Genomic DNA, 15073 nt, shown 5'->3' with positions numbered 1-15073 from the left:
GCGCAGCGCGGGGAGGGGCAGGGGTGAGGGCGGCTGCACTGTCACGCGGAGGGGCAAGCATCCGTCACGCGGGCTCCGGTGGGCGATCCAAAGCCTTCGGCCTGAATGGCCGCCCGCCGGCCCGCTGCTTCCACCACAGCGCCCCCCCTCCAGCACAGCCCCAGTCATCATCCACCCACCCCAGCTCCTCAGCGAACGTGGAGCGCCCCAGCGCCAGGCAGTCGGAGGCGCCCATGCGAGTGAACACGCCGTCCAGCGGGCGCAGGCGGGCGGCGGCGGCGGGCACGTACGACCCCACCTGCGCCATGATGGCGATGAGGGCGCACTGCCTGCAGGAGAGGAGCAGGGGCAGGGCAGGGCAGGGCAGGGCAAAACAGACGGAGCGTGAGGGAGGCAGACGGAGGCGCGATGCCTGTTCCTGCCTGTTGCAGCGGGTGCGAGCAGCAAGCGCGCCGCCCGTTGTTGTGCGTGCCAGCAGGGTGCGCGTGCCTGGAGTAGCAGCTCTTCCCGCCCATGTTGGGTCCAGTGATAATCTGGCACCGCACCCCGTCCTCCTGCGCACACACACACACACACACACACACACACACACACACAGTGTCTCCGCAAAGTGTGGCCTTCACGGCCAGCAGGAGCAGGCGGCAGGTGCTGGCAGCCCTATGCCTGCCCCAGCCTGCCCCCAGCCATGGCCCCCTTGACCTTACTCACCCCCCCCCACACACACACACCTGCAGGTGCGTGTCGTTGGGCACAACCTGCTGGCCCCTGCCCTCCAGCAGCAGCTCCAGCACCGGGTGCCGCCCCGCCTCGATGTGCACCTGCGCCGCCTCGCCCTCGCCAGCCAGCTGGGGCCGGCAGTAGCTGCGGGGCACAGGGGTGGCGTGTGCAGGTGCCCAGGTCGCGCCAGGGGCACCCGGGGGGGCAGCACCGGGGTGCGCATTCTAGCCACAAACCCTGGCCGCCCATCCATCCGCTAGACCCACCCGGCCCGCCCCCTGCCCCTGCCCCTGCCCCTGCCCTGGCACCTCACCCCACGCTGGAGGCCAGGGTGGCCAGGCTGCACAGGCAGTCCAGGGCGGCTGCCGCCTGCACTGCGGCGCGGAAGCCCAGGTAGTGGGACCCAAAGTCCAGCAGGAACTGGCGCCAGGCGGCGTCGCAGGCGGCCTGCATTGAAAACAGGGGGCAGCAGGGCAGCTGGAGGCATGCCTCGGCGCCTCCATGCAGCAGGGGACACACAGGGCTGGCAGGCAGCGCAGGGGCACGAGTACGAAACCTACACAGGGCCCGGAGCCTCCCGCCACATGCCCCACACTGCCAAGCCGCGGCAGCTGCCTCCGGGCCTTCAGCTCCCCACCCCCACCTTCAAGTGCTCCCTGGCCAGCGCCAGGCGCTGCAGCCCTGCCGTGACCTCGGGAGGGTGGTACCGCACGCCCTTCTTCACGCTGCTGACCTGCAGGGCGAGGCAGGCGCCGGGCAGGCAGGCAGGCAGGCAGGCGCCAGCACCCTTCACCACCTGGCAGCAGGCGGCGCGCCAGGCCGCTGCGCCGCTCCCACCGTCGCCGCCGCATCACGCATCGCAGCTGGCTGGTGCATGGGACGGCCCCGCGGGGTGGGCCCACCTTCTGCCAGTCCTTGGGCACTCGCTTCACCAGGTCTGTAGGCACCTCCACCAGATACTCGCCTGGGGGGCAGGGAGGCAGGGGTGCGGCAGTGGAGGGGGCAGGCGCCAACATGACAGCAGGCATGGGCCAGGGGTGACACCCCTGGAAACGCCTGGCTGCCGGCCGCACCCCCCACCACCGCGCTGCCGCCCACCCTGGTTCTGCAGCGTCTGGAACTGGAGGGTGGAGATCTGCAGCGCGCGGCGGTACTGCGGCAGCAGGCCCTGCAGCGCGCGCTCCGCCGCCGCCGCCTCCTCCCGCCAGCGCAGCACCTCGGGGAACCGCTCGCTGGGCCTGCAGGAGGGGGAGGGATAGGGATGGGTGGGCGGGTGGGTGGGTGGGTGGGTGGGGGCCAGGTGAGGTCGCTGTCTGGGGCATGGAGGGCAACCCAGCGGAACCAAAGAAGGCGCCCCCCGGTGCCAGGCAATGGCCCCGTAGGCATCCTCCACCACAGCCCGCAAGCAACCCAGCAGCCGAGCGCAGGTCCCCCCTGGCGCCCTGGTGCCAAGCCTGGTGCCAAGGCGTGCCCCCCCCCCCAAATATCCTCACTTGAGTACGTTGGCCTTGTCGTTAGCTGCCGCAGCCTGCAGGTCCATGCAGTCCAGCATCTGCCGGGCAGCTGCCGCCACCGACGGGTCGGCGGCTGCCCGCAGCAGCTGGCGCAGCAGCTGCGACCGCACGCCCGGCAGGGCGACGGGAGGGGCGGCGGCGCCGCTGGCCCCGCCCTCGGCCTCGCTCCCGCCCCCGGCGGGCTGCGGTGACGCAGCTGCCACGGGACCAGCTCCCTCGCAGCAGCTGCCGCCGGTATCGCCGCTGGTGCCCGGCGCCGCCGCGCCGGCCCCCACCCCCAGCTGCTCCTGCAGCTGGCTGAACTGGTGCAGCAGGGCTGCGAGGTCTGAGGGGCGGATGGTGGCATGGAAGGCGCGGGTGATCCCCCGCTCCAAGTCTGGCAGCTTTCGCAGCGTGGACACCAGGCGGCACAACACCGGATGGTCCCCGCCTGCACGGGCCGGGGGACGGGTGGCAGAGGGCAGATGCCACACCAGCGGGTCGGCCGCAGCACGGGCTTGCAGCAGCTAGCAGCGGGCCCACGCGGGGACCTGCTGTGCCCCAGCTGCCTGCTGAATACCGCCGAGTCTGCCCCGGTGTACCGCACCCACACCCCTGTACCGCACCCACCCGCCTCCGCCAGCTCCTGCACCGCATCCAGCCGCGCCTCGATGGCGGCGCGCTGCCGCAGCGGCTTGCCCACCCAGCTGTGCAGCAGCCTGCGCCCAAACGCCGTCTGCAGAGGGGCAAGCGGGGCCGCGTGCCGGGCGTGACGGCGCAGCCAGCAAGCGGCAAGCAGCAGCTGGCAAGACCTCAGGGCCGAGGCTCGGCCGCCAGGCAGCCGCCCAGCCGGCAGTTCCAACCCAACCCCAGGCGTCCCCTGCCACCGCAGCAGGCCAGCTGCACCTTGGTGTGGTCCATCACGCTGACCAGGGAGCCCTTGGGGCTGCCATCCACGTTGCGGAAGATCTCCAGCTGCCTGCAGAGGGGGTGCATGCGTGTGGACAGCACAGCCAGCAGGATGGGCAGCAGCCATCAGCGCCCGCAGCATCGCCATCAGCACCCGCAGCAACGGCATCCGCAGCGGCGGCAGAAGCAGCAGGATGGGTGCCAGCAGCAGCAACGGCAGCAGCAGCAGGATGGGCAACAGCATGCCGCATGTTGCTCAAGCTGCTGCTGCCGGGCAACGGCATGCCGCTGTCGAGCAGCAGCATCACGCATGCCGTTGCCCGGCAGCAGAAGCATGAGCAACATGCAGCTTGCTGTTGCCCAACAGCAGCAGCTAGCAGCAGCTAGCAGCACGCCAATAGCAGCAGCCCGCATCCGCATCTGCATCCGCAGCCGCCGCCGCCGCCGCCGCCGCCGCCGCCGCCGCCGCAGCAGCAGCCGCAGCAGCAGCAGCAGCAGAGGCCCATCCCAGAGCCTCCTTGTGAGCAGGGCCCCCGCCGCCCGCCCACCTCAGCGTGTTGGCGCTCAGCCGCATCTCCTGCGCGCCGCTCCAGGGCTGGAAGCTGGCCCCCAGGCGCAGCACCGACTGGAGTCCAAAGGGGCGCAGGTAGTCCAGCAGGTGCGCCAGCGCGCGGGCCACCAGCGGCGGCAGCGCCCTCACCGCCTCCAGCGCGGCGGCGGGGGCGGGCTCGCCGCCGGTGCCGCCGCCGGGCGTCGAATCGCGGCGGCCGTAGAATGCCAGCACGGCGTCCAGAGCGGCGCCGGCCTGGCGGTACCTGGCGCCAGGCACCGCCTCCAGGCGCGGCGCGGCCCCCAGCTGCTGCCCGATGGCCCCCAGCAGGCGGCGCGTCTCTGCAGATGCCGGTTCCGCCAGTACCAGCTCAGCGGGCGCGGCAAACAGCAGCTTGCACTCCAGCTCCTGACGCAGCAGCCCGTCCCTGCGACGGAGGGCGGGCAGGCACGCGCGTGGCAGCTGTGTCAGCAGCCGGTACCGCTGGCAGACTGTGCTGCTGGCAGCCTGCCCAGCCGGCTCCCTGAATCCCAACCAACACATGCGCTTGCCCTGGAGCCCCCCGCCGCACCTGAACTGTGCATGCAGCACCGAGCCTGTGCTGGGCTCCACAGCCACCAGCCCCACATCCACTGCCTGTACCGCCGCCCCGCCGACATCCTGCACCGCCTCCTCCACGCAGCACACCAGGTAGCTGCTGGGCGCGGCCGGCTGGGCAGCCGCCTGCCGCCAGCGACGGCGCGGCGGGGCCGCCGGCGGGGCCGCCGCGCGGCTCGGCGAGCCAGGCGCGCCGCCCTGCTGCTCGTTGCCGCCTGCCGCCGCCGACGCAGCAGCTGCCGCCGCCTCGGGCTCCTCCTCGTCGCCATCCTCCTCCCCATCATCCGCCATGCCCCCGAGCTCTCCAGCCTGCACATGCGGGGGGGGCAGGCGCCAGGCTCAGCGACGCTCGAGAGGCGGGGCGAGGCGGGCCCCCATTGCTGGCTGATGTGGAATCACGGCAGGCAGAAGAGTGGCTGGGCTGTGCACATCGCACACTGTATCAGCTGTTGACACAGCGCAGCGCAGCGCAGCACACGTTCACAAGCATGGCACAGCATGGCACAGCACGGCACAGCGCGCAGCGCACCTCCAGCGTCGCCCGCGTGTACAGCGCCGTCAGCTGGCGCTCAAACGGCCCCGCCCTGTTGTCCCCCGCTTTCTTTATGGCTGCGGTCTCCACCTGGCGCACCACGCCCACCTGCGCCAGCCGCCACACACACACAACCCAACCCCGGCTCAGCAACCACACAGCACACAGAGGCCCAGGCAGCAGGAGCTCGCCAGCTTGCCCCATCCACACCCACACACACCCCGCTACCAACAACCGCAACAACAACCGCACACCATTCGTCCACACAGCACTGCAGCTCTTAACCCCCATCAGCCGACCTTGTGCCCCGCCTGCACCAGGCGCCGCACGTGCACGTGCAGGCGCAGCATCGGGAAGCCGGCGCACAGGAAGGCTCGGTCCTGGTACGCATACACGCCCAGCTCGCGCGAGGCTGCACGCAGCAGGGCAAGCGGGCGGCAGCGCGGTGCGTGTGTATAGAGGCAGGCTGCCGACAGCAGCGAGCGCGTCAAACAAACGCCAACGGCGTCCTGCCCATCGACGGCAGCAGCAGCGCCCTTTTGCCACTCACCCACTTCTGCGTCGTGCCCAAACATCTTCATCTTGTAGCCCACCTCGACGCACAGCAGGATGCCTGGGTGCTGCCGCTTGAGCGCCACAATCTGCTGCTCCAGGGGCGTCAGCTTGGGCGCCTCCCCGCCGCCGCCCGTCAGCTGCGGCGGCTCTATGGGCTGGGCCGCCCTGGCGACCGCGCCGCGCCGCTCCCCCACCAGCGCCAGCTTCTGCTGCATCGCCTCGCGGGCCTGGGCGGGGTCGCTGGCTGGCAGCGGCGCCCGCGGCGGCACGGGGCGTGGCGGCTCGGCGGCAGGCGGCGGCGACGGCTCAGAGCCTCCAGCCGTGCTGTCAGGTGGCGGCGGCGGCGGCTGCTGCTGCTGCTTTCGCTCCGTGCGCGGGCGCTTGGCTGGCGGGGAGCGAGGGGCCTCGCCGCCAGGGCTGCCCCCAGCGCCTCCAGGGAAGAACATTGTGATGGAGCGCTGGCCCCTGGAGGGCGCCCCCTGCTTCTTAGGCTTGGGGGCCATTCTTGCTGCTGCTCAGTTCAAAGGCAGGCGGCGGCCCACGGCCGCCACCGGGTCGGCTCGCCTGCGCTAGCCTCGGCGGCTCTGCTGCCCCGCGGGGGCCTCCACCTGGCTGGTGCGATATTTCTGCAGGCGTGTGCTGGCGTGGGAGGGCGCCCGTGAGTTCAATGTGATGTGATCCGCTGTGGAGTGGAAGCTCCCGTGTGAGGCAGTAGGAGGAGGGAATGGAACGTGCGCAGCGGCACCAGCGCGATGTGAAGATGGCTGTGGGGAATGGGAGAGGCAGCCGCCACGCTTTGCGGTGGCGGCAGCGCAGCGGGCAACTCCACGCCACGGCTGCCTTCACCCTGTTTGAGGCCACTTTTCTTAGCATCAACTGGAATCAGTCACTGATATGGTAATCTTGTTGGAGGTGGTAAGCGCACCACCCAACAGGGACATGGCCGTGGGAGCCGCAACCCGCTCCTCGCGGCCAAAACACCGACGCCGTCGGCATTGAGCAGGCCTGAGAGTCTGGTCAGTTCATGCAGTCACACCAGAACGGCTGCCAGGATGGTGGAGTACATCCATGCAGAGCTGTAATGATCGGCGGCGTGCGGCGCCCGCTGCGCCCTGCTGAGGTCTCCTCAGTTCTTACGCGCGCCCGTCCTGAGCTTCGCCGACATCCCGTTCGTTCTTCTCATGGCAATTGCCCGTGTCCCCGACGATACAGCACGCTTAGCTCCGCTATGTTGGCAGCACGCGTATCTTCGCCGCTCGCCTCGTCGCCCGCTTCTGTAGGCAGCCTTCACACTGCGATCCAGCAGCATAGCGCGCTGACGCGCGGAGCGGGCCTGCGGCTATCCACACCGCCTCACAGGGTTGCTCGCAGGTGGGCTCCCTGGTGGACTGCGTGCACGGCGGTTCCGGGAGTATGCAATTGAGCTGCCTGGGGGAAATCTGCCGCAGTCTGCGAGACGGCTGTGGCAGCAGCCGGCAGGGGCCGGATGCCCGACCTGCCCCGGCGACGCACCTGGCGCTGCTGGCGCCTGCTGCTGCTTGCCCATTCACCACACACCGCTCCCGCTCTCCCTTCCCTGCAGGTGCCTGGCGCAGCCCTGCCGCGCCTTTCTCAAGCCGAACAGCGCATGGTGGAAGGCACCCAAGCCGGCCAACTGCCGGCAGGTGGACTCGGTGCAGCAGCTGGTGGATGAGCTGGAAGAGAACCAGGAAAGGCTGGTTGTGGTGGAGTTCTACGCGTCGTGGTGCACCGGCTGCCGCTCCCTGTTCCCAAAGCTGCTGGCGCTAGCGGAGGAGACACCCTCGGTTCGCTTCCTGCTCGTTGACGCCGATGACAACAAAGCCATGGCACGCAAGCTGGGCGTGGATGGGCTGCCCACCGTGCTGCTCTTTGCCGGCCCCGAGGGGCGCGTGGAGCAGTTCAACGTCACATCCTCCCGCTTCCAGACGCTAAGGTGAGGGGTGGCATGGCGGGGCATTGTCGGGCAGGAGGGGGGGCGTGCCGGGCTTGTGATGGCATGCAAGTCAAGTGCCGGCTTGTGATGGCAATGCAATTCAAGCATGCACGGCACCTGCTCGCCCCTGCAGGGCGGCCATCGACCGCTGGAACGCTCCTCGCTGCTCGCTGGCGCATGTGCCGCCGCTGCCAGGCTTTGACGGCGTAAGGCCGCGCAGCCTGCAGGCGGACAAGCCGCGCACGCGTGCCATTGCCTGAACCAAGCATTGGCATGCTGCTGCTGCCCTCCCCAATCCACCCCCTGCCAACACAATACTTCAGCTGCGCTGCTGATGTGGACTGACCAGCCCCGGCGGTGCCTCAGCGCTGCTCTCGCCGGGGCAAGGCCGTGCTGCTTGCTGCAGCACATTTTAAGGCCCCCCTCCTTGCGCCTCTGATTTGACCACTCTCCCTGGCCTGTACCGCCCATGAAGCCCTTCCTGCATGTACAGGGCTGCGCTTGCTGCTGAGCTCACCTGCTAAGGCTTTCCCCTGCCCTTTGCCTGCCCCATTTCATCGCTTGTCCATTTTTCATTGTTTTTCCATTTTTGCTCCTCGAGCCTTCGATTGATCCTCCCTGCAGCGCTTGTTTCCCGCAGCTGTACACTTTAGCCTTGCCACCGCTGCCCTCACGTGGCCCAGCAGTTTTGACCATTCAACAGCCAACACCGCCACCCCTCCTCCGCCGGAGGCCGATTCTTGCACTGGACGCCATGCATACACAATGCCAGCCCGGTGCGGCTGATCCAGCACTCCCGTTTCATGTTGTTGCACTTGCCTAGCCATACTTTATCTGTCAATCACCAGCACTCAAAATTGGAAGACGACAAGTAAAACGACAAGCCCAACACTAGCTGCTGCGGTGGCGCCCAGCTGACGTCCAGCCCCCTTCAGTCATCCGCAGAGAGCTGCTGCGGCACCTGCCCTGCCTTGCGGCGCATCAGCTCAGCCTCCAGCTCCTCCACACTCATCGCCTCCACGGCACGAGGCTGCGCTGGCGCCGGCGCCGCCGGCGCGGGAGGCGGCGCCGCTGCCGCTGCAGCCGGCGCCGCGGCGCCCCAGGCGGCTGCCGCGGCCGCGGCCCGCTTCTGCTCGATGTCGGGATCTATCAGCGCCGCCTGGGCTGGGTCCAGGGGGGCGCGCTGCTGCATGCTGTCTGCCAGATCAGACAGCGCCGCGCCCTGTAGCAAGAGGCGCAGGTGCAGCCGGCGGTGATTAAGGTACAAGTACCAGAGAGGGAGCACGCCATCGCTGCCCACGATGAAAGTTGTGCAGCAAGCTCCCCCCCGCTCCGCCTCACCTGCTGCTGCGGCGTCTCGCCGTCGCTGCTGCTGGTGGCCGGCGCATCGGCGCGGGGAGGGCGCGGCGTGGGCACCGCCGGCCGCGTCAGCTCCTCCTTGATCTCGTTGAACCCGATCTCCTGCGCGAGGAGAGGCGAATGCGGGCGACAGCGATGGGGACGGCAGCGATGGGGGCGGCACTGTGGGCCCACAACACGGTCAGCCCAGGCCACAGCTGCAAGCAGGCACCTGCACTTGGCCATCACGGCGCAGCCAGCCACCCGGCTGCCCGCTGGCCAGCCCGCACAGCACGCTCGGGCGGGGGCTGCACCCTCCAGCCAGTCCCCAGCCCGCAGCCGCACCCCACCTGCTCCAGCGTGCTCTTCAGCTCCTGAGACACGCTGGTGATCTCGCGGATGGTGGGCGCAAAGGAGCGCAGCGTGGACCCCAAGCTCTTGGCCGCCTGCGCCAGCCCCTTGGGCCCAAACACCACCAGCGCCACCACCCCCACCAGGATGGCCTCGGGAGCGCCCACACCAAAGAACGACGCCTGCACCGGCTGCGCCGAGGCTGCAGAGCGGCGGCGGCCGGGCAGCTGGGGCAGCCCTGCGGCAGGTGCAGCAGCAAGGCAGGGTGAGCGGCGGGGTTAGGAGAGGTGGCCAAGGAGAGGTGCAGGTAACGAAGAGCGCCGCCACCGCTGCTGCCGAGCCCGCCGCCTGCCGCTGCGCCACCACACCAACATGGCTCCTCACCACACGCACCCAGAAGCTTGCTGTGCTCAATGCGGCGGCCCAGGTAGGCGCTGCCGGCCGAGTAGGCCCTTGCTGGCTGCCTGCTCAGCCGGGCATGGGGGCGGGAGGCCGAAAGCGACAGCTGCATGGTAGCTGTGAGGTGCATGGTGTGTACACGGCCTTGCCGGGACGGTGCACGACACGAGGGGAGGAGCTCGGCGGTGGCTCGATGGTATGCTGGGTGGAGGAGGCGAGCGCCTTCCTGCTGCGGACTGAGATCGATGCTGTATCAATGAGCGGCACATGCGCCAATGAGGCCCATTGGGTAGGCCCCCGCGTGCTCCGTGAAATGCCAGTCGGGCGCCATCCGCTAGGATAGGCCTGGCCATCAAGCAGCTCAAGCATCCACCCATCGCCTCTCGTGTTTGTTGACTCGTTCCATTGGCTTCAGCTTGCTGCCACGCGCCAGCAGCTTGTCCTCACCTCAGTCGCTTGCAGCCCCAGCTCCCAGGCGGCCTAGCGATACCAGACATGCAGGTGCAGGCACAGGTGTGTCAATTTACAGGGTCGTGACACCGGTTTCAAGGCGCGATCGGCAGATGGGGCCTGGCATTCAGCCCCTTGTGCAGCCACCTCCTGCCTGGCTCTGCACGCTCACTGGCCCCGGCTTCTGGCCCCCCTCCTGCGTCCCGCTGCAGATCAGCGGCTTTGCTGGCAGCCTGCGCGGCACCGCGGTGCAGCAGCGCGCCGCGGGCGGCAGCCGCGCCGCCGCGCCGCAGCTGGTGGTGCGCGCCGCGGGCACGCAGACAGCCACCAAGCGCCTCAAGGTGGCGCCCAAGCCCGCGCCGCCGCCGCCGCGCAAAACTGTGGCCGGCACCAAGAAGATCAAGGCCACCGTGAGCGGCACCGGCACCAAGAAGGTGGGCGGCACCAAGACGGTGGGCGGCACCAAGGCCGTCAAGGCCATTGAGGTCTTCTCCTCCGAGAAGACTTTCCGCCAGAAGCAGGACACCACGCGCGCCGCGCCCAAGGTCCTCAGGTGAGGGCCCCGCCAGCCGCGGGGCCTTGCACAGTGACCGCATGCATGCATGCATGCTGCGGCCATCGTCCGCCTTTGCCTCCCCGTCTGCTTGGCCAGCCGCCGAGCATGCGTGTTCCGTGTGCTGTACCCCGCGCCTGCGCCCGCAGCCGCATCCAGCAGCTCAAGCTGCTGTCCAAGCTGGAGCAGAGCGGGCTGCTGAGCCTGGCGGAGAAGAACGGCGTGACGCTGTCCAAGCTGGAGCAGAGCGGGCTGCTGTCGGCGGCGGAGAGCCTGGGCGTGGTGTCGCTCCTGGGCGACCGCAACTTCCCCGGCACCCTGTGAGTGCCGCCTGCAGCTGGGAGGCAGCCGGGCAGCCACACCCGGGCAGCTGGCGGCGCTGCCAGCCCCTGAAGGCCCGCCGGGCTGCAGGCCTTGCCCTGCTCCAGCCGGCCACACAGCTGCCCAGGGCTCATCTGTCTGCCTGCCCTGCCCTGGCCCCGTGCCGCAGCTATGCCCTGGCCACCGCCCTGCTGGTGGCGGGCCCCGCCTCAGTCTACTTCCTGCCCGACGACTCCACCGCCCTGGGTGGGTGCCCGCACCGTGCCCGCACCACACCACACCACGGCATGCCTGCTGCTGTTGATGCGACCACAGCAGCTGGCTGAGCTGGGCTGCATGGCTTGGATGGGCTGGGCTGGTGTGCAGGCAGGCCTCCACCTTGCCCTGCCAGCAGCCCAGCCACGCTTTGCGCCCCTCAACACCACGCGACTGACCGGCCTCCGCTGCCGGCACCTCCCCCCTATTGCTTGCTGCAGTGGCGGTGCAGGCGGTCATTGCCCTGTCCTGCATCGCGGGCGGCAGCGCGGCCTGGGGCGGCGCCACCCTGCTCTCCAGCCTGCAGAAGTCGTGAGCAGCGCAGGCCCCCACATGGTCGGCACGGCCTAGCGGCCTCGGCCAAGCATGCGAGTAGACGAGAAGAGCAGCTGTTGCCTTTGCCAACCCACGAGCTGTTCTCTACTGCTAACCCCTGTCCACCAAACGATTCATTCAGCGCGCAGAGGGTGCAGGCCGCACTCCTGGCCATTTGTACCGATGGGCGCCCCTGCCGTTGCCTCTCGCTCCTTTGATTGCTGCCGTCCCTCCTTTGATTCGCTGCCTTTCTCTCTCCCGCACAACCGGCCTTGTAATATCTCATCCTGCTTCTCTCAAGCTCGGGGAAAACTCAGTTCAGGCAACAAAGGCCGGGTGCGTCAGTCGGCAGGCGTGGGGGGCGGCGTCCCCGTGCCCAGCTCTCGCGCGCCCGCCTCGCCCTGGCGGGCTGCCAAGTCACACTCCAGCAGCGGCTGCAGCTGCTGGTAGACCTGTCGCAGGAGGGCGAGGCGGGGGCGCAGGCTGGGGAAGACAACCTCCACCTCGCCGCCCTCATCCCCTGCGATGCGCCGCCCCGCCGCCCCAATCAGCCGCCCTCCGCTACCGCCGTCGCCGCCTTTGTGTCCGCCGCTGCTGCCATTGCCGGCGCCGCCATTGCTCTGCGGCTTGAGGGCCAGGCCAATGTAGAAGTACACACTGGTGGGGGTCAGCTCCTGCACGCACAGGCAGGCAGCGGGTGCGGCGAGGCGCAGCTCAGGCTTGCACAGACACGCTGTTTGGCAAAACAGCCGGGCAGGCCGCCACGTGCTGCTGGCTGCCCAGCACAAGGCCACACCGGGCTCCCCACACACCATGACCTCGCTGCTGTGCATGACAACACAAAGGCCGAGCGCACGGCGGCAGGCGGCCCGCGGCGCTTGCCTCGTGGATGATGATGCCCTGCAGCTGGCGCAGCGGCAGGAAGCGCGAGCCGCTCCACAGCCCGCACCGCCGTCTGGTGGTCAGCTGCACGCCCAGCAGCCGCACATAGACGAGCGACTCGTGCTGCACCGCCAGCATGATGCGTAGCAGTGCGGAGGAGGCGGCAGAGCCCAAGCCCAGCAGCAGCGCCAGGCGCCAGCCGGCTCCCAGGCAGAGGGCGGGCTGCGGGGGAGGAGGATGAGTGCACAGTGGGTTCGGGTGCGATGCAGAAGAGAAAGCAAGCCGTTGCCACGACACCACGTGCTCCTCCCGCCTGCGCACCGCCCGCGCCTGGCGTCGCGCCCTGCACCCCGCCAGCCCCAAGCCTTCCCGGCATCCAAATGACCTCCCGGCTCACCAGCCCGATCAGCAGGAGCCCAGCCAGGTCGATCAGCAGGTTTGCAAGGGTGAATGGCGAGACAGATATGCGCCATTCCACGCTCCCAGCCCCGTGGGGGATGACACTCAGGGTGTATATTGGATACATGCTTGTTTTGATGCATGGCAGCCGCTGCTCGCTCAAGGACCAGTGCCTAGACGCCAGCAGGGCAGCCGCCATGCGATGCGGCAGCCTCTCTCCTGACGCTTTCGCATCGAGACCAGGTCTTCTCTGTTGCAGCCTTATTGCACCCCTCCTGCAGGCCTGCCTCGCTCGCTCCTTGCCATCAAGCTGAGACCCAGCCCATTCCCGCCTCCAACTTGGGAGACTTGAGCGGGACCTGAACGACATGGCGCCCAAGAAAGCTGCAGCGCAGGTCTGTGCGCCACCATCGGGCAGCATGCGGCCTTCTTGCGAGTTTAGGCCGGGGGCTCGAGGGGCGGGCCTGCAACAGCGTGGAGCCTCACAGCCGCGCCCTGGGGCTCGCTGCGGCCGGGCTGCTCCCGCCAGCAGCTGCCGCGGTCCGACGGCGGCAACGTGGGCGGCGGGGGCAGCGGGGCGCACAGCTGGCTCTGCGCCCTGCCTGGGGCTTCAACCGAGGGCCCTTGCTGGCCACCGCATTGATGCTCCGGATGGCAGCCTCGCCGCGCCTCGGCTGCTCCCTCACCCACTCACTTTGTCCAGAAGCTGCCGCCCCTCTCACCCGCGGCACTTGTGAACCGTCGGCCCCAACCGCACCCGCCTGCTGCAGGACAAGGCGAAGCAGAAGGTGAAGGAGAAGAGCGTGGAGGACAAGACGTTTGGGCTGAAGAACAAGGGGAAGAGCGCCAAGGTGCAGAAGTATGTGCAGCAGCTGCAGAAGAGCGCGCAGCCGCAGAAGAACCCGCGGCTGGAGGAGCCGTCGCGCAAGGTGACGCCCGCGCGCGGTGGCGCCGCCGCCTGCCGATGCCATGCTGCTGGTGTTGGCTGTTGGATGTGGGGATGCATGCCGGCACGCCTTCGGTGCATGCGTGTGTTGGTGTGCCGCCTACCCGCGCCGCCCGCGCACGCCCTGCGCCCGGCAGGACAAGAAGCGCGCAGAGGAGGAGCGGCAGAAGGAGCTGAACGAGCTGTTTGCCATGGCCATCAAGCAGCCCAAGGTGCCCCCAGGTGATCCCCAGAGCCAGGCAGGCGCGGCACGGTACGGCACGGCTGGTGCTGGCCAGCCAGCCAGTTTGGACACGCTCCGGCGCCAGTTACCCCCTGCCAGCTGCCGGGCCCTGCCGCCGCGCCTGCGTGCGTGCCTGTGGCCCGTCCACCCACCTCCCCACCCCTGACCCCTCCCCTCAACACCTCCCATGCCCCACCCCGCCGCCCCCAGGCGTGGACCCCAAGAGCATCCTGTGCGAGTTCCACCGCCACGGCCAGTGCACCAAGGGCTTCAAGTGCAAGTTCTCTCACGATCTCGCCATCGAGCGCAAGACGCAGAAGGCAGACCTGTTCTCGGACAGGTGTGTGTGTGTGTGTGTGTGTGTGTGTGTGTGTGTGGTGGTGGTGGTGGCGGCGGCGGCGGCGGTGGTGGTGGTGGTGGTGGTGGTGACTTGAGAGGTATCCCTATGTGTGGCATGTGCGCGACCATAGTGGAGGCGTGACCGGCCTGGCCTGCATCAACATCTGTCCGCACAGGCGTGATGGCGAGGGGGAGGAGGGGGAGGAGGGCATGGCTGAGTGGGACCAGGAGACGCTGGAGAAGGCCATTGCACGTGAGTGGCGGGCCGGCCTCCGCCTCCAACGCACGCGCAGCTGGGCTGGGCGGCTGCGGAACGCGGCTGGCGTAGATGGGAGTAGATGAGAGGCCGACTCGTGGCCCGACACGCCTGCGGGGCTCGCTCGTGTGCGTTTGCCTGCATCCCTGGCGCCCACCCGGCGCCTCCGCCCGCCACCCCGCCTCCCTCCTCCCTCCCCGCTCCCCGCCTGCCTGCAGAGAAGCACAGCCTGGAGAACAAGAACCGCGCCACCGCCATCATCTGCAAGTTCTTCTTGGACGCGGTGGAGAAGAAGCAGTACGGCTGGTTCTGGCAGGTGCCCGGCAGCTTCCCGGGCCGGGGCGGCGCCCGGGGCGTGGTGCCAGCTGGCCGTCGCTGCCGCATGCATGCGCCAGGCTTGGACGGCCGCCAACTCTCCACACCTGGGTCCCGCCTTGCCCCGTCCTGCCCTGCTCCACCCCCGCCGCTCCCCGTCCCGCCCCGCGCAGTGCCCCAACGGCAAGGACTGCAAGTACCGCCACGCTCTGCCGCCCGGGTATGTGCTGAAGAGCCAGATGAAGGAGCTGCTGGAGCTGGAGGCGGCCAACGTGAGGCAGGGGAGGGGGTGCGGGGAGGGTGGGGTGGGTGGGCAGTGGGGCTGGCTGGCGGCACACTGGCAGCCGGCAGGCTGGGGGGCTTGTGGCGGGGGCAGCGCGGGCGGAGGTAGCGCTTGCGGCGGCAGCAGGGGTGCGAGGGTGGC

The 15073-nt window shown here is 69.3% G+C and overlaps 5 protein-coding genes across 5 annotated transcripts in view; 3 read left to right on the top strand and 2 right to left on the bottom strand.

Moving 5' to 3' along the window:
• The window catches only part of CHLNCDRAFT_134093 (hypothetical protein), a gene marked incomplete at both ends in the record, with an annotated part of 6921 nt that extends 1065 nt beyond the window's left edge, over window positions 1-5856 (bottom strand). Inside the window, 14 exons of the mRNA XM_005847622.1 lie at window positions 180-329; window positions 727-861; window positions 1031-1164; window positions 1361-1450; window positions 1620-1681; window positions 1816-1955; window positions 2211-2661; window positions 2841-2946; window positions 3117-3189; window positions 3668-4096; window positions 4241-4575; window positions 4796-4906; window positions 5098-5210; window positions 5349-5856. Of these exons, the coding sequence (XP_005847684.1) occupies window positions 180-329; window positions 727-861; window positions 1031-1164; window positions 1361-1450; window positions 1620-1681; window positions 1816-1955; window positions 2211-2661; window positions 2841-2946; window positions 3117-3189; window positions 3668-4096; window positions 4241-4575; window positions 4796-4906; window positions 5098-5210; window positions 5349-5856 (2837 nt within the window). The remainder of the gene's footprint in view (window positions 1-179; window positions 330-726; window positions 862-1030; window positions 1165-1360; window positions 1451-1619; window positions 1682-1815; window positions 1956-2210; window positions 2662-2840; window positions 2947-3116; window positions 3190-3667; window positions 4097-4240; window positions 4576-4795; window positions 4907-5097; window positions 5211-5348) is intronic.
• A 521-nt stretch (window positions 5857-6377) lies between these two features.
• CHLNCDRAFT_134092 (hypothetical protein) lies at window positions 6378-7567 on the top strand (the record flags this gene model as incomplete). The annotated part of the gene is made up of 4 exons (XM_005847789.1): window positions 6378-6408; window positions 6634-6724; window positions 6936-7307; window positions 7441-7567. 4 exons carry the CDS (start codon window positions 6378-6380, stop codon window positions 7565-7567), a joined length of 621 nt encoding a protein of 206 aa, XP_005847851.1.
• Window positions 7568-9004: 1437 nt separating this feature from the next.
• CHLNCDRAFT_15569 (hypothetical protein) lies at window positions 9005-9175 on the bottom strand (the record flags this gene model as incomplete). The annotated part of the gene is made up of 1 exon (XM_005847621.1): window positions 9005-9175. A coding segment is annotated over one exon (171 nt), but the record flags the coding sequence as incomplete, so codon positions are not given.
• Window positions 9176-9890: 715 nt separating this feature from the next.
• CHLNCDRAFT_134090 (hypothetical protein) lies at window positions 9891-11290 on the top strand (the record flags this gene model as incomplete). Its single annotated transcript, XM_005847788.1, has 5 exons — window positions 9891-9908; window positions 10058-10398; window positions 10548-10718; window positions 10889-10965; window positions 11196-11290. The coding sequence occupies 5 exons, from the start codon at window positions 9891-9893 to the stop codon at window positions 11288-11290; spliced, it is 702 nt and encodes a 233-aa protein (XP_005847850.1).
• Window positions 11291-12938: 1648 nt separating this feature from the next.
• CHLNCDRAFT_134088 (hypothetical protein) overlaps window positions 12939-15073 on the top strand; it is a gene marked incomplete at both ends in the record, with an annotated part of 3635 nt that continues 1500 nt past the window's right edge. The window contains 8 exons of the mRNA XM_005847787.1: window positions 12939-12965; window positions 13103-13126; window positions 13341-13499; window positions 13654-13738; window positions 13950-14079; window positions 14255-14331; window positions 14553-14650; window positions 14823-14921. Coding sequence (XP_005847849.1) covers window positions 12939-12965; window positions 13103-13126; window positions 13341-13499; window positions 13654-13738; window positions 13950-14079; window positions 14255-14331; window positions 14553-14650; window positions 14823-14921 — 699 coding nt within the window. The remainder of the gene's footprint in view (window positions 12966-13102; window positions 13127-13340; window positions 13500-13653; window positions 13739-13949; window positions 14080-14254; window positions 14332-14552; window positions 14651-14822; window positions 14922-15073) is intronic.

This window comes from Chlorella variabilis (assembly GCF_000147415.1).
Source record: "Chlorella variabilis unplaced genomic scaffold CHLNCscaffold_10, whole genome shotgun sequence".
Taxonomy (NCBI): Eukaryota; Viridiplantae; Chlorophyta; class Trebouxiophyceae; order Chlorellales; family Chlorellaceae; genus Chlorella; species Chlorella variabilis.
The sequence above is the reverse complement of the archived record's forward strand: the minus strand, read 5'-3'. Positions and strand labels throughout refer to the sequence as shown.